The sequence below is a fragment of the Vanacampus margaritifer genome, chromosome 2 (assembly GCF_051991255.1).
Source record: "Vanacampus margaritifer isolate UIUO_Vmar chromosome 2, RoL_Vmar_1.0, whole genome shotgun sequence".
Taxonomy (NCBI): domain Eukaryota; kingdom Metazoa; phylum Chordata; class Actinopteri; order Syngnathiformes; family Syngnathidae; genus Vanacampus; species Vanacampus margaritifer.
In genome coordinates, this window is record NC_135433.1 from 44,155,684 (window position 1) to 44,179,503 (window position 23,820).

General features: G+C 39.6%; 1 protein-coding gene across 1 annotated transcript in view; it reads right to left on the reverse strand.

The window, feature by feature from the left end:
- Positions 1–19,119: 19,119 nt before the first annotated feature.
- Positions 19,120–23,820, reverse strand: part of cdh2 (cadherin 2, type 1, N-cadherin (neuronal)) — a 68,952-nt gene continuing 64,251 nt past the window's right edge. Inside the window, exon 16 of the mRNA XM_077556405.1 lies at positions 19,120–20,612. Within this exon, the coding sequence (XP_077412531.1) occupies positions 20,406–20,612 (207 nt within the window). The 3' untranslated portion in view covers positions 19,120–20,405. The remainder of the gene's footprint in view (positions 20,613–23,820) is intronic.

A 23,820-nucleotide genomic window follows, 5' to 3' on the forward strand; every position in this document is an offset into this window, starting at 1 on the left:
CTTATTCAACTATATTAAAATTTGGTTTTATTACTCATTCAACTATAAAAACACAGATCTGATTTTAAAAATAATATGATAGTGGCCTGTAGTTAACACCTAGACCTCTATATCCTTCCGCATAGCAGGACCAATTTGATCTTAACAGATTAGCATTAGAAGACCCCTGCTATTCACACACAACAGACTACAAGTCTCCCAAATGGAGACAATGGAAGAGAGGACTAAACGTATCACACCCCCCTGTCCTTTTTTATCTAGTTTAATTTAATTTTAACAGACAACAGTACAAATCACCACCTTCTTAAAACAGCAGCTCACGGCCCCCATCCTCACAGACCTTTAGTCCCTAATCAAGCGTGGGGGGAAGAGCTTTAAAAATTGTCACAGACAAAGGCAGAATTCTCCCCTACTTTCAAAATATGCAGATTTCCTGCTTACCATTCTTTTTCACCCTTTTTGAGGACAAAGAATTTTGGAGGGAAAAAATTACTTTCCACCCATCTTTTCTTTCTTTCCTACAAAACGCCATTCATATACATCCTATCTTATCTCGCTCATTTTTGGAGACACAAAATACCTGCCTTCCAACAAACTCAGTCCTTCTTTCACTTACTGTAACTTCAGTTTCCTCTCCCTTGTCATAAAGGCATTGAGGAGAAAAAACACAAAAACAAGAAGAAATCAAATCCCCCCTTTAAACTCACAATTCACACATGCTTCACATATTCATAGTTTCAACAAACACTCACACAACACACACTCCTCAACTTAATTCAGTGGCGTCTCAGTTGTTGAACCACAGACGAACACAAACCTCTCCGAAGTGCACACTCATTTGTAAAATACACCGTTTATTCATCTAATAATAACTTCACCACGTACTTATAGCTCAAATGTCGACTTATTCGCGCACAATCCATCGCAACGTTACGGCTGCGACACAGACACGTCGCGCACAATTTAAAACAAACAACGAAAAACCGCGTGGCCACAACACACCATGGAGCTTAACAAACAAACAAACGCGTTCACTCAACAATTCATTTCTAAGCCAAGAGCTCTCGCTTGGTTCAAATTTTCCCCCCGGGTCATCTTTCACAGTCAACACTTCATCCAATTTATGTTCCAATTTCTTAACAGATGCGGCTGCCCGCAGCTAACTCATCCTTAGCCTTAAAAACAGATTCGCACGGTAACATCTTACCAAAAATTCATCTCCTGCGCAAAACTCGTACGCTGTCAGAGCCGCTAGCTTAGCATCAGTTTCCTCATTCTCAAAATCACTTAACACCTCCATCTGCGCAACTTTCACAGAGCTATCCAACGCTAACATTCTAGCACAAACCAACATTTGGCTCACGACCCCGCACCGTCTAATTTTTCTTCCATTCGAAGAAACTTATAGAAGTGGTTTTCACGGAGGTAATCAGCGTCTGGCGCTGTTTACACAATCAAATTCCACAAATACACCACATTTTACAACGGTGAGAACCAACCACTATCACAATTAGTGCGCATTCATACATTTAAAAGAGTTTCATACTTACGTTGACGCCGTGGTGGAAATGCGTCCAGCATCATGAACTCACTGTTCGCTTAGCGACCAATTCTGACTCTCGACCGGAAGTCTATGCAAACCTCCTTAGTTACGGTCAATTTTTTCGTCCATAATATGTAGTAATTAGTCGTTTTTAATATTTATAAAGTCAGTGACGTCTCACTTATTATACTACGATATAACAGATCAAAAGTATTCTCATTAATCCCCCCAAAAAAAAATATTTTTCTTTTTTTTTTTTTTTCAGACAAACACAAACAAGACGAAAACGAAACAGATATTAAATACCTTTTGCGCGACTTCAACAAATATATCCGGATCTTCACGGGCGGCTTAAACCACACAGCTCTCGAACGTAACAATGTACGGACGGCTAATATTACACCACACACCGTTAATATACGGGTGTTCAACACAGCAGACGCCTTGTGTGATCAACACAGGCCGCTTAAAGCACAACACACACACAACAGCACTCACTTAAGTGTGATCAACACTTAGCGGCTAATAACACAACTACAATCAACCCAACAGCCAATCCCCCGTGGTACCCAATGTCACATGCCGTTTTAAACGGCGAAGCGCTTCGACTTGACGTCACTTCCGTAAACACGGGCATTCCTATGCGCGACTTAATATTTTCCCGGCTTCTGATTTAACACAACAGACACTCACCGAGGAATTATGTCCCTCGGTTCAATAACTCCACACAGCACACACCTTGTTACCACACAGGCGGCTAATCCACTCCGCACTCCCAGTATCTTATATACTGACGGCTTATTCATACGAAGAAATAAAAACACAACCTATTCCACCGCGGAAAAAACTCCCATGCATGGTTCAATGTCGTAGTAATTTTCAAAATCGAGGACTTTCCGTCCCACCGTAAGAAATATTACTACAACCCCCCTAACTTGTTCACAGATCCCAAATACAACTTAGCACAGACGAAATGCAACTGTATTGATCCCAAACAACCAGAATTTCTCTACGTGGATAAAATGTCCACTCACCTTGTTAATATTTTTGCGCTTTAGAAATCCGGTGTTCAGGATCAATCACAGCTGTTGAAAAACGTCTCAATAGCATCACGTCGGGGTCACCATTTTGAAGGAATATTAAATTACTATATTAAATGTAATCTTTGCGTGTCCAAAATAATTGTATTCAGGATCTGATGAAGAAGTTTTCCTGCAAGAATTTATTTAGAGGCCTCTAAAGACACAGTCAGAATATCACATCAGAATGCAACGTGATGATTCCAAGTGTGTGCCAATTGTATGAACATCGACTCATTTATACAAAAAAGCTAAAAGGTTCCTCCTCCTGGCTCATGACTGAACAAAGGGCAGACATGTCATCTCCTAGATTGAACAAAGGTGTAAGGTTGATGGTAAACAGACATCTTTATACAGTTCCCCTTCTTGATTGGGGGAACAGAAGTAATCAAAATCTGACCCCAGACCTTCAGTCCCTAAATGACAAGAGACTCTGACACATCATGCACATTGCCCCTCTAACAGCATTTGAGGGTACAAAGATCAAATTAAGTTCACAAAATCACCATCCCACTGTATTCTTTTAAACACTCATGATTATATCACATTGATATGCCTATAAGTAAATTCAAAAACAGTAAAACATCAAATTGAAAATATTAAATGTCTTCAATACTGCCCGCCCCGGACGACTTGAAAACGTAGCTCTGAGGTAGGAAGGTTCTCAAAACACGGACATTCTTGCGTCTTCTGTACTTTTGGCTTTTATTGGTTGCTATGTGCATTTATCAATTGTGAATTTGAGGTGAAGAATCTTGGGTTATTTTTAAACCAAGTAGCTAGTTCCCCCGAACGCGCTAGCTACTAGCACTAGCACTAGCATGTTAAAACAACAACAACAACAACAACATTGTTGATTCATCACTTATTTTCGTACACTTTAACAACAATTTCAACTTTTGAATGGTTGTTTCAAACATTCTCAATGTCCAAACCTTCATACAATTTATAAATAGATACATTACTGCAAAAAAAGTGGACAAAAAAAAAATCTGCGAAACAACAATGCCGTGAAAAGTGAACCGCGTTATAGTGAGGGAACACTTATCATTTTTTTTTAATGACCTCCTCTTTGACCTTATGGAAGTGGCCCCCCTAGTGGATACGCTCCTATAAGTCGCTGATCCTCACCTCTGACAAGTGTCTCAAAAGGAGGACAAGGACTAAGTAACAGGAGAATACAGAGAAGTCATGCTAACTTCAAAGCTAATGTAAAATGTAGAGTTCGGTAGTTAAATGGCTTGTAATAAGAGCAAATCCATCTAAAAGATCCACTCTTTCTGTCTGCCATCTAGTGATGAACAGTAACTAACTTATTACCAACTCCTCCGCTACAGTAAAAAAAAAAAAAATATCAATTTAACCCTATAAAGCCTGAACCATGAAACATATGAGAGAAAATAATGATTCGTTGTAAATATTGTATTTATTGGTCCTTTTGAACAAACAAAAACTTTTGGGAAAATCAACTTTCACATATGACTTTTGATTTGTGTCATATTTAATACATTCGGTCACAATGCTTTAAATTTGTATATTTATAACTGTCAAAAATATAATAATAAACAGACATATCAAACATACTATGTTTCCATAAATCAGAAAGAACATTTCCCGCTATTAATAAGTAGGGGTTTGAATTGCCTAGTACCTGGCGATTCGATTCGTATCACGTTTCATAGGTCACGATTCGATTCGATACCTTTTAATCCCGACACAAATCTATAAATTGATTATTGGGATTTTTTTTTTTAACTCAAATTTAGAAAATACTAATCCGTGAACTAGTACATGTACACTGTAAGATTTGTACGAAAATGTATTTATTTATCTGAAACTTTAGGCTTATAACTGTGAGCCACTTTTTTTAACAAACAATCTTTTGCAATCTGTTTCATGTTTGAACAGCATTGAAAAAAAATATTAAAAAAATATTAAGGCGTATGTATAAAAATCGATTCAGCCGCATATCGAATCGATTCAAGAATTGCGCGCTGTAATATTGCGATATATTGCCGAATCTATTTTTTTTTAACACCCCTATTAACTCTTTTACTGCCAAAAACGTTAAATGACGTTTAGTAAAAACCTACGGAGGAGCGCCAAAGACGTTAAAAGACGTTCACCAAGTTTTTTTTTTGTTTTTTTTGGAAACGGGTGGAGGAAAGCCTTGGCCAGCTGTACTGAAAGTATCAAGCAGATCTAGTTAGTACAATGCCTATTTTTGGCCCCTAGATGGCAGCGATGACTCTCTTTGGACAAGATTGGGTAGGCGTCAGTAGAAGACGTGAGGCGGAGCTTGAGTGTTGAGGGGACAATGGCTGAGGAAGCCATAATGGCGACCGGTTGCAAGCAGCTCACGCTTGAGCATTTTTTTCAAAGACGAAAAGCATCGACCAATGCTAAAGAGCACATTGATGACGACGATGATGATGATGGTGACTCCGAGGTTGACGCCGAAGTTGGAAGCGTTGACGCGGCGGCTATGATCACGTCATAAAACCTCACCGGTTAGCGATGCTAATGCCGGAAAACGCGGAGCACAACCGAGCACGCTCAGGCGAACGTTCAATCGGACGATGAAGAGTGCCCCGAGTCCAATGCATATTCATCGGAGGAGTGGGTACAGTCTGATCACGGAGAAGACACTGGTTATGGACTACGATGCCACCATGAATGGAGCGGATAAGATGGATCAACCACCCGGTATAGGAACTGAAGGACAACGAGGAAGCCAGACGTAACACCACCGTAACGTCACCGTATCATGATCCTGAGAGTAGACTTGATGGCAACATGGCCAAACACACACTGCAGTATATACTTGCTATTCTCCGGGAAAAAAAGCCAGCAAGAAAGTGTAGCGTCTGCACGCTAAGGGGCCATCGCAGTGAAACTATTCTGTTGTGCAAATCCTGCTGCGTCTCCTTGCACGCAGAGGAGTGTTACAAAAAGAAAAACTGTATTTGAAACATCCACACAATTGTAAATAGTACCACAGTTGCACACATTTGTAAATAGTTTGCCAAATTGTTTTGTCAAATTGTTACACTGTTGAATGTAAATAAACGCATTGTGCTATCAAAAAACACTTTTTCATTGTTGATGGTAGTGTTTTACAGAAGTAAAGCACTGTTAGGTGTTTGTGGCATCATTCATGGAAAAAGAAAGGTGTCAAATTCACTAGAGTGCATGAAATAATATAGTTTCACAAAAAGCTTGATTTCTTCGTTTTTTGTTTCAAAACGGCATTTGGGTGAAACTAACCATTTTCTATTGTTACGGTTTTATTATATGTTTATATGGAATAAGGTAGAAACAAACTTTTTTTTCTGATGAAAGATGAGAGTCCAATCTTTCATTTGGTAGTATGTGTGTTTTCATAGTCCAAACACAAAATTTTCTGTGGACCTTGAAAGATCAGTCAAAATGCTTAAATCGGCTGGCACTGACGGCATCCCTTTTCTGAAAACGTCTGGCAGTCAAAGAGTTAATAAGTATAGGTGTCGTTCCTTTTTCAAATGGGGCGATCTTGCAAGGTCGCTGGAAAAGCCATCATGCAATGCATGTCAGATTATATACGGAAAAAAATATTACACTCATGAAATAGAGGGGTCAAAATATATTGTATTTAATATGATACATTTGGCACTTTAGGATTATTATTTTTTTTTATCAAGGGCCACTCTTAGGAAAGGATGACCAGGCCGTTTGTTCTGTATGTGGTGAGACAGACTTTTTTTTTTTGTTAGTGCATTCACAATTAATTGAGTACACCATTCTAATGCTCGTATCACCTCCCACCAGATGTACTTTCTGCTGCCAGGTGTCATAAAGGGATTTCTGGTGTCCCCCCTGGGCTCTTTCCAGGAGCCACTGCGTTTTCTTTTTCCGCCCACTACAAATTGCTTCTCCTGTAACTGCTGGCATGGCATCTCACATCGCTACATGCAGGGGCATTAGTGCTTGAACGTCATATGCTACACGTTGTCAAGCTCAATCTCGGGAAGATAGCATTCCTCTTCCCTCCGGGGACGGATCGCCCTCTCGCCGACCTCGCTGTCGCCACTGACGACACCTCGGTTCTACCCTCTTGAGTCAGGCAACAACCAGCCGTCCTTGTCCGTTCACGTTACTCCTCCAAGTCCTCCATTTTATTGCTTACACGCGTCTGTCTGCCTCCATTCTAAAGAAAAAAAGTTGAGGACTACAATATTGCTTTTAATCTAAATATGAAACCTCCATACAACATGAAAATATGCTCCCCCAGGTGATGTGTGCGATGCAGGTATGAAATTCGAGCAATATCATTATGTTCTTTGGGGTAATGCCATGACATCATTGCTGCATTATTGCTTATTTTCTCGCGATGATGTCATCTTCCTGGAATAGGTCTCAGATTTGGGCACCAGTTTGTATTTGTCTTGGAACTGTCAGCTTAAAGATGTTGCTCTATTAGTTCTACAGTATTAGGTACGGAATAATACGTAATTACCACAAAAAAGTGTGTCCCAATCAATTACTGTTCTTTTTTTTTCTTTTTTTTTTACTCTAAAGATTGCAATCCTTGGCTGGTTCACACATGTTGCTGTTATATGTTTAAGACAGCAGCAAAAGACATGTTTGTCAGCGTACAAGCATAGTTTATGATTACATGTCCTTTGTGGGGCGCATGAACAATTCATGCACGAGAAGCCAACGTCAGATGAGGAATGACTTACTTACGCCGCGCTGGCGGTGCAGCCCAAAGTGACATTGAATAGACGACGAGTTGAAATCTGCCACCCAGCCCCGCGTGCATCATGCAAAGGGAGCATCGTTGTCCCCCGGGGAGCCAAAAGCGACGCCCTCGCTTTTCCCTCTCGCTGCTGTTCTGCGGTCACAGTGTCACATCTGTGTGGACTCCAGGGGATGTTTATACAGGACTATTTCAACAGAAAATGGACTGTTGTTTTCAGTGGGTGTCCATCATCTATCTATCCATCCATATATCTGAAGTGTTGGAATAACTCTTCAACGCTGCTAATTTTTGTTGTGCCTGATTAACGCACGACCTTCTTTGGCTTTGTACTGCCTGCTGTGCGTGCCGTGACCTCCCGGGGGCAGTGTGGTGCATGCATGCCGATAACACACCTACAGTCTATTATTTAATACACCAGAAGAAGAAAGTCAGGATGTAAAGGTATACGCCTGAGTATTGTTATAATCTGTATGTATGTGTTAATAAATTTTTTTTGACTTGAAGCTAGTTTTTGTTAGCCTGTCAATAGGATTTTACATTGTGTGTTCGCATTAAGCTGGCAATTTTTTGTTGTAAAGCTGTCTTGCGTCTTGGAGTGTGAATATAAGTTTACTTGCATTTTGAAGTATGTTTTATTCAGCAACTCCAGACTGAGCATACAGCAAGTAAAGATGGATCGATAGTCAGCAGTTCTATTTCGAGTTAACTTTAACTAGATGCTGCTGACCCTAGGAAGTCTCTGCACCTTCTGTTTTTGTTTGAAATTAAAAATTAAGATGAGTACAAATTCAACATTTCAGATATTTTGAAATTTTCTCATTCGTTTACTGTAGAAAACAATTTGGAACTATTAATTTTTTTAATGTTTATTGAACTCTTTAAGACATGCTGATGACCCAAACATTTTGTAATAAAAAACAAAAATAATGTTTTAAACAAAGACATCAATTGACGAAGGTAAAATAAAAATAAAATACAATTATTTTGCAAATCTTAAAAGTTTGTCAACAAATGCGCTAAAAAAAGTTGGAGTTTTATTTAGTATTTTTTCTATTAATATTGTTTTTTATTAATATTATTTTATTAATATTTTTCCCTTTTAGTGGAAATGAATATCAGCTCCAATTATCGGTTATCAGCCTCCTTGATTACTAACAGTCGATATCGGCCCTTGAAAAAGAAATCAACAAACACCCGTTGAAAGTGCCTGGCACAAACATCGTCAACTTCTCCCTTTGCCAGAAAGCTACAATGGAGGCAAAGCTGCCAGTCACATATGACGTCCAGGAATTTTGGGTGTTGGAATGTCGCGCCCTAGCTTGCTCCTTTTGCTAGCATTGCAAAGGGACCTACCGCGCTTTGAATGAGAGACAATGGGTAAATGACTTTTTACATGCATGCAATAACCCTTTTAAAACCTTTTGAAAGTTCATGTAAACACGCGCAATAACCGGAATATGCCCTTATTCTGTTTTTTAAAAACCGGAATAAGCCCCTTTGATAACCGGAACACTGCTTAATATAAACGCAATCGGAATACCTCAAATGAATATTTGTATTCGAAGGGAATCTTGGTCTTTGTAGTAACGACCTGTATGTGCAGCGCGTCCCACTCACTTCACGGGCCTCGCTTGAATACATTGACTTCTTCGTGGCGTTTTCACGTGATATTGTGCTTCTTTGGTGAAAATGCCACAGTTTGTGACACGTTAACTATTCACGACATCACTCGTAATGCTTAAACAATGTTTATCTCCAGCATGCAGTGTTCAACAATACACGTCCGTGTAGGAACATTAGATGACACACACATAGTTCCGCTTTATCCAAACGAGTAAGTCCGTGCTTCTGGCGTGTACCAACAAGAACCGTACTTTTGGAGCGAGTAGGAAACCGACTACTTTATTTAGCGTGGTGAGTGACATGAATAAAAGGTGTTAATTTGTGGAATAATTTTGGAACTGACCTGAAAAGATGCCAGTCACTTGCTGAATTAAAAAAAATGTTTAAAAGCAAAGTTTAAAAAAATTACTTAAATCAGCCATGAGCTGTTAAAATTGTATATATGCTGTAATTTCTTTGGATGTAGTGTAATGAAAATTGCATTTGTGAGTATGAGGCTATGATTCATAAATGTATTATGGAATATGCCTATAAATTTCATGTATGTTGCTGGCAAATGTGCATATGTTACAGTGCACTTGTATAAATGACTAGGTTTATACATTTTCTTTCGTTGAAATACATTAACGGTGGCAGGGCCTCGGGGGTGGATGAGATCCGCCCGGAGTTCCTAAAGGCTCTGGATTTTGTGGGGCTGTCGTGGTTGACACGTCTCTGCAGCATCGCGTGGACATCGGGGACGGTGCCTCTGGATTGGCAGACCGGGGTGGTGGTTCCCCTTTTTAAGAAGGGGGACCGGAGGGTGTGTTCCAACTTTAGAGGGATCACACTCCTCAGCCTCCCAGGTAAGGTCTATTCAGGGGTGCTGGAGAGGAGGGTCCATCGGGAGGTGGAATCTCGGATCCAGGAGGAGCAGTGTGGTTTTCGTCCCGGCCGTGGAACAGTGGACCAGCTCTACACCCTCAGCAGGGTCCTCGAGGGTGCGTGGGAATTCGCCCAACCAGTCCACATGTGCTTTGTGGACTTGGAGAAGGCGTTTGACCGTGTCCCTCGGGGAGTTCTGTGGGGGGTGCTTCGGGAGTATGGGTTACCGAGCCCCCTGATACGGGCTATTCGGTCCCTGTACGACCGATGTCAGAGTCTGGTCTGCATTGCCGGCAGTAAGTCGAATTTGTTTCCGGTGAGGGTTGGACTCCGTCAAGGTTGCCCTTTGTCACCGATTCTGTTCATAACTTTTATGGACAGAATTTCTAGGCGGGGGTCCGGTTTGGTGGCCTCAGCATTGCATCTCTGCTTTTTGCAGATGATGTGGTGCTGTTGGCTTCTTCAAGCCGTGACCTCCAGCTCTCACTGGAGCGGTTCGCAGCCGAGTGTGAAGCGGTTGGGATGAGGATCAGCACCTCCAAATCCGAGACTATGGCCCTCAGTCGGAAAAGGGTGGAGTGCCCTCTCCGGGTCGGGGAGGAGGTCCTGCCCCAAGTGGAGGAGTTCAAGTATCTTGGGGTCTTGTTCACAAGTGAGGGTAGGTTAGAGCGGGAGATCGACAGGCGGATCGGTGCAGCGTCTGCAGTGATGCGGACGCTATAGCGGTCCGTTGTGGTGAAGAAGGAGCTGAGCCGAAAGGCAAAGCTCTCGATTTACCGGTCGATCTAAGTTCCTGCCCTCACCTATGGTCACGAGCTGTGGGTCGTGACCGAAAGAACAAGATCCCGGATACAAGCTGCCGAAATGAGTTTCCTCCGCAGGGTAGCCGGGCTCTCCCTTAGAGATAGGGTGAGAAGCTCGGTCATTCGAGAGGGACTCAGCGTCGAGTCGCTGCTCCTCCACGTTGAGAGGAACCAGTTGAGGTGGCTCGGGCATCTGGTTCGGATGCCTCCTGGACGCCGGGCATGTCCTACCGGCAGGAGGCCCCGGGGACGACCCAGGACACGCTGGAGAGACTACATCTCTCGGCTGGCCTGGGAACGCCTTGGGGTCCCGTCGGATGAGCTGGCTGAAGTGGCTGAGGAGAGGGAAGTCTGGGCTTCCCTGCTAAAGCTGCTGCCCCCGCGACCCGACCCCGGATAAGCGGAAGAAGACGGACGGACGGAAATACATTAACCTTATTATTGTATCAACATAAAACGAATAAGGGGTAGGACTAAATCAGTTTTTAACTTCTTTCTTCCTATTTATTTTATTATTATTATTATTTTTTACTTCAACTTATATTTTACACTTGTAATGTGTTTTGTGTTTTCTTCATGTTTATATGTTCAATAAAACCAAACCAAACAAAAAAATATATATATAATGTATCTTCTTGACTGTTAAAAGTTAGAAGTGGAAATGACGTCTATTTCTGCCATGACGTCACGTCCTTTACATCGAGTTATTCCAAACGCCATGTATACGGGGGCAACTCTGTCAACTTGCGCATGTAAATTGTTCCAGAAACCTGAATTCTGACCATAACCCAAATATTGCCTGCATGTAAACATATTCACTATTTCAGCGGTCCAGCCCGGAAATGAGTCAGAGAAACAACTTACTCATACCGTATACTATTTATCTTGCTTATCTAGAAATAAATATGCATGCTTGTATTTTGAGATATTTTTATTTTACTGTGAATATTTAGATTTTTTGGCTTTGAGGAAACTAATATGGTGCTTACGTTGTGTCATAGAGCGACGCCCTAGCGCCCTCTATTGACAACTCGCCATTGGTTGTTGTAACATTTTGAATTTAGAAAAAAAAAAAACGACTCTCAAAAAAAAGCCGTCTGTGATCATTTTTCTGGCTTCCAGTGTAAAGGGTCCCAAGATGTCTGTGTTATTGAGGTGCCAGTCACAGTGGTTTGACACCCTTTGATTGGTTGACAAGAGCATTTGCTGTCATTGTTGTCAGGACAAACAAGGCCATCTTGCCTGGCCAGCCCTGATCTACATCTACAACCTAAATTATCATATTTGTTCCATGAAATTATTTGAATATATCCCCATTGCTCTATCGTCTTTGTTACAAAGCGTTCCTATTGACTGCACTGCTTCCAGTTCTGTATGTGGATGTTTATTTTATTTTTTTTGTCCAATCAGATTTCAGCCTCTCTGTGCTGTCATGCCAATACTTCAAATAATAGCAATGGACTGTTTTATAACCAGTCAGATTTCAAACTCATTGTCATAGATGATATAAGCATTTTTCCTTCTTCTGATTGGTTCGTCATAGCAAAACTTGTTCGATGCACAGGCAGCCACTCACGTTATATGAGCAGTTCAAATGCACACCAAAAAATGGTTAAGGCGTTTACAATCTTTATAAACCCTGCCTTCAAGATGTGAAATCAGAAGAGTAGCAGCAAAAACAAATGTCGACCATCCAAGAGATATAAACAAACTTGACTTTACAAGCTGTAAATCAAGACATCACACACCAGAACTTTGAGCAAAAAGCAAACAAATTGATGGAATATTCCACATAGAGGGAAAGAACAACATTGATCTGAGCAGACTGACCAGGTCTAGACAGCAATAAATTAAAGCCTCGCTGTGCCGGCGCTCTGTCATCTCAACTTCTTACTTATTCATTCAGTGGCAGTCTGCAGGGAGCCCACAAGAAAGACCGAACCTACCCCCACTCACCCCACCTCCCCCACCACCACCATCGATAACCCGGCCAGCATCCGTCTTCCCGAGGCCCACCAAAGGTCAGCAGCGGAATAATTTACGAGTTTTTTTCCCCCTCCCGAGTCGTCACATTGTAGTGTGCATTCTCATGTTTACCGACGTAGTGTCCCCCGGTGGCTCTGTGGCACTTTTTGCAAACACACACTTACACACGCATACACGTACACTTACACACGCATACACGTACAGGAAACACACAGGCTGACACAGAACGCTGAGCTAGGCTGACTTGCAATTGTGCAATGTGGTGAAAGTCGTGTTCGCAGTCGATAAACGGGACCCGCGGGTGCTTGTTGGAACACCAATCTGCAGGCTTCTTCCACCGACCACGTCTCGGGGGTGCCGTCGGGTTACAAGGTGACATCCCGCTCTTTATTTAGATTTTTTATTTTTTTTTGAGTTTAAGTAGGGGGGAAATCTTGCGAGCAGTTGCCAACATTTGTCAACATTGATTTGACCGGCGGGAAAATTATTATTATTTGCATGTTCTGAAGTTCAAATTTCATCAGTTTGTCGAATTAAATTCAAGTGAATGATATTTAATATTTGGTGGCATTCATTGACTTGACCAGACTGTTTGCAGTCTTCATTCGTAATCCTTTTCCAGGTGTCTACTGCAGCCTCTTTCAGTTCTTTTTTGTTTCTGGGGGTTTCTCAATTCAGTCTCCCATTCGGGATGTAAAATGCATACTTGATTGGGTTAAGGTTTGGTGATTGACTTGCCCATTAAAGAGCCCCCCCACCAATGTTTTTATGAAGCTTCCCCAATTAGTTTGGATGTATTTTTCTTTTTTTTTTAATTTCCAGACCAAATGTTTTTTGAACTTGAAAATTCATTCTGCTGCAACCATAGAGAGCCCATTCCAGAGGCAGCAATGCAAGTCCGAGCCATGATATTACCTGTTCGTCCTCATATTTTGATTCACAGATGAGCTTGTGTGTTTTTGGACCAGATTGGATTTTGCACACCAAAGTGAACCATAAAAGTTTGGGAACTTTTATGGACAAATGAGACCAAGATGAACATCTAATTAGTGTTGGAAAGGCCAAATTATGCAGAAAGAAAGGATCTGCTTATGATTCAAAACATGTCTTTTTTTTTAATAACATTTATTATTATTTATATGTTTAATGTATTTCAGTTAAAAAGGAATATTTTCTAAAAATAATTGTTTTTAATAGTTTTCTTTATTCTTTTTTTTTATAGTTTTGCTGCTGTAATATTTCTCTTTTAATTTTCTTAATACTGTATTTAGATTGTATTTTTTATTGAAGATTTGTGTATTTTACCCACTTTTTTCACAATATTTGGTGATTATTACAACCATCTTTTTATCTGCAGATCGTTGTTTACATTATCTTTTGGCTCTTGTTAATACAAGTGTGGCTCATGCTTTGATAAAACTGATAACCTTGACCATTTTTGCTCAGTGTAATCATGACGCGGCATTTTCACTTTTTCAGACAGCAAACTGAGTGATTCAACAGCGCCTCTGCTGGTTGCTCCCAAGTAGCGCACTTCATGAAATCAATTCACAATCAACACCATTTTCAACCATCAATTCCTGTTTTAATGAAATATTTTGCCCCGAGCAGACAGCTCAGTTTTTTCAGTGAGTGAGCGAGCCAAACAACAAAGCCATATTTCTCATCAATAAATGGCAAACTCATTATTTAGTTATCGCTACGTCCGAAGCTTGTTTGTTCTTTTTTGTGTGAAAATGTGCATTTTGTAAATCAAAGACGTCAGCATAAATTGGCAGATGAAACCGATGTGGTTCACTTCCCACTTAATTAGCTTTGCAAATTCTTTATTATGCCTCACTATTTTTATCCGTTTGTCAGTGGAAAGACGGCGATGTGCAAATGAGCAATTATTTCCGCCGTGCGCGCCAAATAAGTCATTGCGATGACTGCGCTGGCGTCTGTCAATGTCAACGCTAATCCTCGCCGTGCGTTGTCCTTTTAATCTCCAATCGATTATATTCCGCAGTGTCGTCCTCTTTGCTCGCTCACTGTTAGAAGCGAGAAGTGATTATTATTTTTAATTTTTAATAATTTTCTAATTCTTAAAATGTGTTTCCAATGTTTTGTCTCATATTTGAATTTTTTTTTTGTCTAATGTTTGCATATTTTACAAAAATACATATCTTGTTTAATCTGCATATTCATCATGTGTTTTTTTTAATTAATTATTTGCATTATTTTGTTTACTATTTGAATATTTTTGTCTAATATTTGTGTGTCTTTTATGTAACATTTGCATTTTCTAAAAATCTAATATTTGGCTTTCATCTAATCCAATTTGTGTATTCCTCCTGCTTTGGAGATTTTTTTTTTAACTGATGTTTTTGTTTGTTTTTTCAATATTTGTACACATTCTAATATTTTTGTAATTTTGGTCTAATATTTGCATAGCTTCCAATTTTTTTAATTTCATATTTACTTTTTCTTTGTTTGGTGATAATATTGGCATATTATTGACCTATGTGCGTTTTTTCCACTAATATTATATAATATATAAAATGTATTAATATGTTTCAATACAGTATTTGCATATTTTTCATGTAATGTGAATTGTATCTTTGTACTGTATATGTACTTTCTTTAATTTCTTTAATTTATTGTTTTTTTATATGTAGATTTTATCTAATATTTGTGTATATAAGTGAATATTTTTCTTCTATTATGTGTCATATTTACAAAAAAAATTGGCAAAATTTTTCATCTAATGCTATACTTGTTTAGTTTAGTTTTTATTAGTATATATTAGTTGTAATAGTTTTGAAGCAGCATTTAGCTGTTATGCTGGAAGCAAATGGAATAAGACCCCAACAGAAGGGAAGTTAGCCATGCTTTTTAAATCCAAATTTTACCCCCCATACCTTTGGCCCTAATTAAGGTATTTTACATTAATTAATTTCACATTGTGGCCATTTAGTAATTTTCGAAACCTACTTGTATTTCTTTCCTCTTTCAATTGTTTAAATATTTTTGAAGTCTTCTGTTTGTGTTTAAATCTTGTCAATGTATGTTCTTTTTGGAATTTTGGTAAGCTACTTTTCTCGCTCTCTCTGTTTTGCTTCTGAATGTCGTTAGATGTGTTTGTAAATAATTGTATGTGTTGTGTCTTTGCTTACATAATGCACTTTGAGTTGCCTTGTGTATGAAATGTGCTAGTTAAATAAAGCTTGCCTAATATTCGTTGTTTTGTTTTTGTTTTTTGTAATTCCCACCCACTGCCGATCCCGGAGCCGGATGAAACGGTGGCGACCCCACACAGTGAAAAGCCAAAAGTCACTTTTTCAACCCATTTTTTCATCTAATATTTGCAAATGTCCTCATCTAGTATTTGCATATCTTTTGTCTATTATTTGCATATTTTGTGTATTATACGCATTTTTTTGTATCAACACATATGACATTTGTGTTATTGATCAAATATTTGCATTTTATCCAAATATTTGTGCACATCATTTATGATGCCTACATAAACAATTCTCAATGTCAATGACGCTAATCCTCCTCATGTATTGCCCTTCTAATCTCCAACAGAATACAAGAACGACGTCCTCTCCACTTTCTCAATGTTAACAACTTGTGTGCATGATAGAGGATGTGGATGTTGTGCGCCTTTTATGTTCTCTCGCTCGCTCCCTCCTCTTCTTCTTCCTCCTCCTCGGGGGGGATAATCCGTGCTGTGAAATTGAAGTGCGGTCCCGAGATGCAAGTTATTTTCCTCACCTGCGACGCTTTCAAAGAAGCGACCGCTCGCCGCGGCTGACCTCCTTCAAGCAATCTCGGCATCCACATGATGAGAGAGCCGCCATGTGAGATATTTGTGTCTTAAAATATCTGCTGCTAAATCGTAGCGACGGTACACCGGCTCGTATTATGGATAAAAAGAAACTCTACTGGTGCCAGGACAGCATTAGCATAGGTGGTAACTTTCAAAGTTTTACGCAGTACTTGTAACTACTTTCCCTCAGATGACATTTATAATTTAAGGCATTAGTATTTAATCATTTGATTTAATTGCGACAGCTTCAAAACAATGTACTCTAGCTTTTGGTGAAGAAAATAGCAGATTAGCTATTGACGTGTCAACTGATAATTGCTGACTGTCTGTTTATTATTGCACTAATTTGTGATGCTGAAAATAAAATCTGTTATTGCCATGACAACACCAGATTAGCTACTTCTGTGGTCTGTATTTTCAGATGTAACCGGACACTTCACATTGTGCTAAGGCTAGCATTTATGATAAGGCTAGCATTTACAGTATGATAGCCTTACCGTTCAGCTAGCATAGATCATAGCATTACTGTTCAGAATCGTGTGCAGGGCTTGTAGAAATTTAGTAACTAGTTTATACAAAGAGAGTGGCAGCTGATTGGTTAACACAATGAACAAGACTGATGAGAACAGGAGGAAACAAAGACCTCATGAACAAGACATGAAAAAAAGGGGTACAAGGAAAACATGCCAAAACAAAATAAAATCTTATCAAAACCAAGTCGCCAAAAACATAGACGATGAAAACAGAAGTTTTAAGAAAATAGAGTTTTTTTGTTTTGTTTTTATTAACGCAAAAATAATAACCCTCCTGGTGTCTGCTCAGCAACACTCAGGCAGCATCTACGTAATGCATCCTGTCAAAAGTTTGACCTTCAAAATAAAAGCTAATAACCACACCACACTTTCCTGGGCTTATTTAACAGTCCCATAAAAAAACTGACTGCTTACGACGACGTATTAGGGAGACTATATATATATATATATATATATATATATATATATATATATATATACTGTTATATATATATATACATACACACTGTACTGTATATATAATTTTATTTTTATTTATTTTTTTTTGGGGGGGGGGGATACTACTCCGAGAATACGATAGAAGATGATATTTGAAGTGTTAGGTATGGCCAGCGACAAAGACGCCTCGCTTTGCTGAGGATCAAGCATTTAAGTTAATTTGTTAAAATGTATATTTACTTGTACACTTATGTTTCCAGAATTATTATTTACACATTCATAAAAAAAAAATGTACGAGTAGTTAAGTTGATGTTTTCGAATCTGCTGCTCTCCGTCATTCACTTGCATTTACCTAATGTATGCTAGCTTCTGATTGGTTAGTGTTAGTCAGCTGATAGGGGATCAGAAAGTGTTGTCGCTCAAGCCAAATCTCAGGTCTTTTACTTTTTATCCAAGTCAGAACGTCTCGAAAAGCCCAATCTCTGCAATTTGTCATGTGTTTATTTGCCAGATTGAGTTGTCCACTCACTCGGGCGTTCGCATGTTTGTCTCCAAACATGTGACGTTAATCGTTCCACACTGGGAGCCGAGCAAGTTCTCCGTGCAGCCCTTCCCACACGGACACACACTTGTCATTCCGCTCCACATCCTCGCTCGCCTCCCCGGGGGTCAGCATGCACACATACATGCCTTACAGGCAACTTTTTTCCTCCCCTCCTTTTATTTTTCTTCATTTTGAAGTCAAGTACAATCTGACCTACTGTTCTTTACGGGGGAGATGTGTGCAGTCACACAGCTTTCACCTTGACTCAACGTGGTCGCGAGAAGATTGTTGTTTTGATCCTGCGGTCGGATACAAAAAAGGGCTTTGGACATTTTTTTCTTGATGCAATCAAGGGAAAATAATAACACAATGAAGGACCTCCAGAAATACAACTTGTGATGGCGATAAAGCAACACTGGTGGTCAACTAGTGTAAACATTGTTAGAGTTAGTGGGATAAGAAATAAGCAGATTAATCGACCTGTTTTCAGCCATTTCAGGGGGCAGCCATTTTGACAACCACCCCTGTGCTCTTGGCTAACCTGGTTTCTGGGTTTGGTCGTGTGACATTCACAATGCGAGCCCGAAGGCACAGAACCTGGTAGATGTTGGGTTGACGCAGTGGTGTAGTGGTCCCTAGAGAAGTGGGTATACCAAAATTTTAATTACCGGTACTTTTTAAAAACGTTTTTTTTCTTTCAGAAAAATGCACAGTTTTAAAAACGGTGACATGTAAGAAGGGTGGAAGCCAGCATGTTAGATCAGACGCAGCGGAGGGTGGGTCACGGCTGAATGGTCAATGGTGCGCAAAAACTGCGCATGAAGGAGAATTCAGAAGTGGGTAGACGCAAACTTGACTAAAAAAAAAGTCCTTGGACTACACCACTGAGTTGACGTAAGATGACGACATCAAACAATTATCTTCAAGGCCATGGAGGGGGAATATTGTGATTTTCTGAATCTTAGTGCTTCCTAATTCACGGTCCACATTTGGCCTTATAAATATCCAAGCTCTCAGTCAAGAACTCAACTGTTGTCAGTTATTTGTTAAGGATTAGAAAGTAGAACTTCTGTGAAAATCTGATTATGTCGCAACCATAACAGCGAAACCACTCAGTATTTGACTTAAATACAAATAAATCAACAAGACATTTTTGAGCTCCAAAACTGGACTTTTATTTGGATAGTTTGGGTAAGAGAGATAATTAGTTGAGCAGAACAAAATGCTTTTTCCACACAGCTCAAGTCCAAAATGTTTTCCACTATTAAAGCTCAGCTTTAATAATCAGTGCCTTGCATGTCACACCCTCTCAACCCACATTTTTCTCATTTTTTTTTTTGGTACAAATTCAACAGTTGTGCTGACGAGACGACAATTTTTCAAATAGTCCCCCCCCCCCCCCTTTCAAATTATATTGTTATACAAAATTTCACAACTTCTACACATAACACTGCCACCCAGATTATTTTCTCTCCATCTTGTAATTAAATGTGGGTAACACCATTTCCAACCCCCTATTTGTCGTCATGAAAAGATAAAAACATGCAAAAAAAAAGTTTTCGTTTTTGATGTCCAAATGAAACATTTACAGGTTTTGGAACTTTTTGCACTTGTTCATATACTACACCCAAAGAAAAGATAAAAAGAAAACAACAAAACAGTATGTACACACATCTTTTTACAGTGAAGTAAAAGTCCAAAATATCAGATGATGACTAAGGCAAATGAAGTTGATCAGTGAACATTGATCAGAACAGTTTTTTTGTTGTTTTTTTGTCAAATACTGTATTACATCACTCCAAGAAAAAAAGAAAAGAAAAGAAAACAAATCTGCTACAAAAGTGTGATTCATAACTCCCTTTAGCTGCGACCAGCTGCAAATCTGTCATATTTTAGTGGACAAGTCTCGCATACTATACAGTGCTGCTCTTCATTGTTCTTCCCATCCGGGTCGACAGATGATCCTTCATTAAATAAGCCTTCACAAACAAATGAAAAAAAAGAAGAAGAAACGGGGTGATCGAAGCATACCAGAGTGTCACATACTTGCTTTGAAATCACTCCCCCCCAAAAAAAGTCAGTACCATTAAAGCCTTGAACATAAAACTAATCATTTCCATTCAAAAGAAATGTACAAAAAGGCACATTATATCCCAGTGCTTCTGTACTGTGAACTTCAAGTGTAACTGAGCGCATTCAATACCCACAACAGTCTTGAATGGTGTGAGCGTCCACCGGCGCCGCCCACAAGCATTATGTACGCGGAGACTACAACAATAAGCCGAGTTGGTTGGTTCTTTTTTTTTTTGTGTTCTTTTTTTTTTTGAAAAAAATCTCTGCATCATTTTCTCTCACAGTTCCATCGCAACATATCCAAGTCCATCCACAAGGAATCTTTCCTTCATTTCGTCATTGTCGTCATCTTCTCCTCGTGTCTTAGTCGTCGCTTCCGCCGTACATGTCCGCCAGTTTTCGGAAGCGCGGACCCCAGTCGTTAAGGTAATCGTAATCCTGGTCGCCCCCGCTGCTGGACGAGTTGAGCGAGCTCAGGGAGCCGGCGGTGGAGCCGCTGCCCTCGTAGTCGAACACCAGCAGGGAGTCGTAGGGGGGGGCAGTGGGGTCGTTGTCTGCTGCCTTCAGGCCCTGGAGGGGGGACAAAGCAAAGCGCGGTTAGATCAAGCCATCAAAATCACATTTTCAAACTTGGAAACTTTCACAGTCCCTCCATCCATCCATCTATCATCTACCGCTTATCCGGGGTCGGGTCGCTGGGGCAGAAGCTTTAGTAGGGGAAGCCCACACTTCCCTCTCCCCAGCCACTTCAGCTAGCTCCTTCGACGGGATCCCAAGGCGTTCCCAGACCAGCCGAGAGACATACTGTAGTCTCTCCAGCGTGGCCTGGGTCGTCCCCGGGGCCTCCCGCCGGTGGGACATGCCCAGAAAGCCTCCCGAGGGAGGCGTCCAGGAGGCCTCCAAACCAGATTTCCCGAACCACCTCAATTTTTATTTGTTTGTGGGTATGCTGGAATGCTATTGTGATTTTTATTCTCCTCGCTTTTTTGGCCGTGAAACAACTCCCACATAATACCTCCGATTTACACCGTTTAAATTTCAACTTACTTCAAAAATTCACGCTTTCCGGGGTATTTATCGTCTCATTCCACATTACTTACAGTATTTGCACAATTTAACGTTAAATATCGACTTTTCCCCAAGTCACACTTTCCCACGTCCACTTCCATACATACAACTGATCCCCATTACTAGCTCACTGATACTGCCCAGTGGCGCACTAGGTAAAAATGCATTGTCCAGTAACCAGGAGGTCGCGGGTTCAAGTCCCATTTCTGACTGTACATTGCAAATGTATCCATAGCAGTTATGCAAAGTGGTTACATGCTAACCAACTGACTATCATAGTTTCACTTTTCCATCTAAATGAATGGAGAGTACTGCATGCATAGTTTTTTGTTGTTGTTGTTGTTGCATGTTTCCATTGTTTATCTTTAGTTCCACTTTTCCATCTAAATGAATGGAGGGTACCATCAGATAACACTTTTCCATATGAATTTCAACTTGCTTAAAAAAATTCACGCCTCCTCGGTTCAAGTGTTCTTTTTATTAATTTATCTTTCAATTAAAATTAACTCATTCACTGCCATTGATGGCTATAGACGTCAAAAATTCATTTGAACTATTTCTATTGGTTTAACATTTTTTCCACTTTTGTTAACAAGAGTATGAAAACCTAGAATGTTTTTATTGTATTAGAACAGATATAAAAAAAAAATTGATTAATCGTGAGGTACCTAGTGAAGTCATGCGATTAATTACAAATTTTTAAGAATCTTTTCTTTAAAAAAAAAAAGATTAAAAATAATGAATTCCATTAATATATATATATATATATATATATATATATATATATATATATATATATATATATAAAAAATTAAGAAAAGATTTTAAAAAATTTGGGGCGTCAGGCAATTATTTTTTAAATCTTAATTATTCACATGACTTCACTAGATAACTCACGATTAATCACAAATTTTACATCTGCTCTAAATGTACAAAAAAAAAATCTAGGTTTTCATACTCTTGTTGACAAAATAGGAAGGAAAAAAAAGTTAAACTAATAGAAATAGTTCAAATGAATTTATGACGTCTTTAGCCGTCAATGGCAGTGAATGAGTTAATACAAAATGTATCTTTCAATATACTTCAAAAGCATTCAGCTATTAGCATTCAGCATTCCCATGCAATTTCTGCAGAAATTGCACTGTCTAGTTATTATTGTGATTCTGTGTTTTTGTGTACTTGTTTATTTGTTGTTGCCTTCAGTCCCTCTATGGTGGTTACCAAAACCCAAAGAGGTTAAGAGCAGTTGCAATGAAGCCAGCAGAAGAACCAAGAATCAGGCGCGTGCTTGGCTGGTTGTCTTGGCTGTTTGCAGTTACGTAATAAACCACTGTTAAGTTTGAAGATCTTTTACGATTGACCATGAAATCCCGGCTATCATAGAATCAAGAATCATCTCTTCTCATTTTGCTTGTTGGGTTTTTGTCACACTCGAGTTGTCTTATGAGCTAATTCTGTGTTATGATGGTGATTCTGCATTATTGGGTGCTTGGGGTTGTCTGCTGGCTTCCGTCCCTGCGCAGAGGTAATAAACCATTGTTAGAGGGGGACTCATGTATCCCAGAAACAAGATTTTGCACTTCATCCAATACTTGTAAGCAGGGATATCAGGTTCCAGTCACACTCAAGGATTCATATCAATTGAATCAAATGTATGGTTTGGATTCTGCTGCTTTCAGTCCCCGCAGAGGGAATACACCACAAAATAATCAACCGCCTATCATAGCATCAGGAATCAGTGGGTCTTCTTAAATTTCTTACGTTCTAGTCACACTTCACTTGAGTATGAATATATCGAGTTTTTTCTATGTTTTTGTCTTGATTCATTGTGATTGTCTGTAGGGGTGTGCTAAAAAAAAAAAATAATTCAATGCGCCTCTCAAAGCTGCGGCACACATTTTGACCAGGCAGGGACTCTAAAAAGAGAATTATTGAACCATTGTTAAACCATTTAAAAAAAATTGTGGTAACAATCGATTGGATTAAGTTAGTCCAAAGTGAATATATTAAGTTTAAGTACTTATGAGTTCATTAAACGTAATACTTTGGATTGGAGTCATTTTGTATTAACTTTATTCAGGTGAATATGTTAAGTTTAATGAACTCATAATTACTTATTAACCTTAATACAGGGAGTCCAACTCCTCGAATTACTTCGTACGCGACCAACGTCGTTTCAACTTTACGGCGCCCGTGCCTCGTCCGTAGCACCTTCTTTTTTGTTAATTTCCCACAGTAATCACAGCATTTTAAATTTATTTAAAGTTGCGTTGTTGTTACCTCCAGCAATGGACGTCCATCAGCCGCACGGCTCGCCATCAAGGCGCGTCACATTTCCGTGTTAAAGTTTGAATTAGCTCCGCTTTGCCGTCCGTCAGCAATTAATGCCCCAGGTCACGCAATTATGTTTTTTAAAATTATTGTAAAGTATTTTGATGAAAATCATTTTCCTTCATTTTCTGGATTAATACATACTTGTGTTTGTCTGCTTCCACCGAGTAGCCACTCACTGTTCAGAGTGGTCAAGATGAAGTCTTATTGCTCCAAGAACCAGGAATCAGTGGGCTTCTAACGTGTTACCTCAGATTTATAGTTTTGGACTTAGATGATTACGTTTGTTCCTTTCAACTTGTGTAGAGGGTGATCAGGTTCGAGTCACGCTCACATGAATTTTCCAGTCTCTGAGACATAGAATGTCTTCTTTATCCTG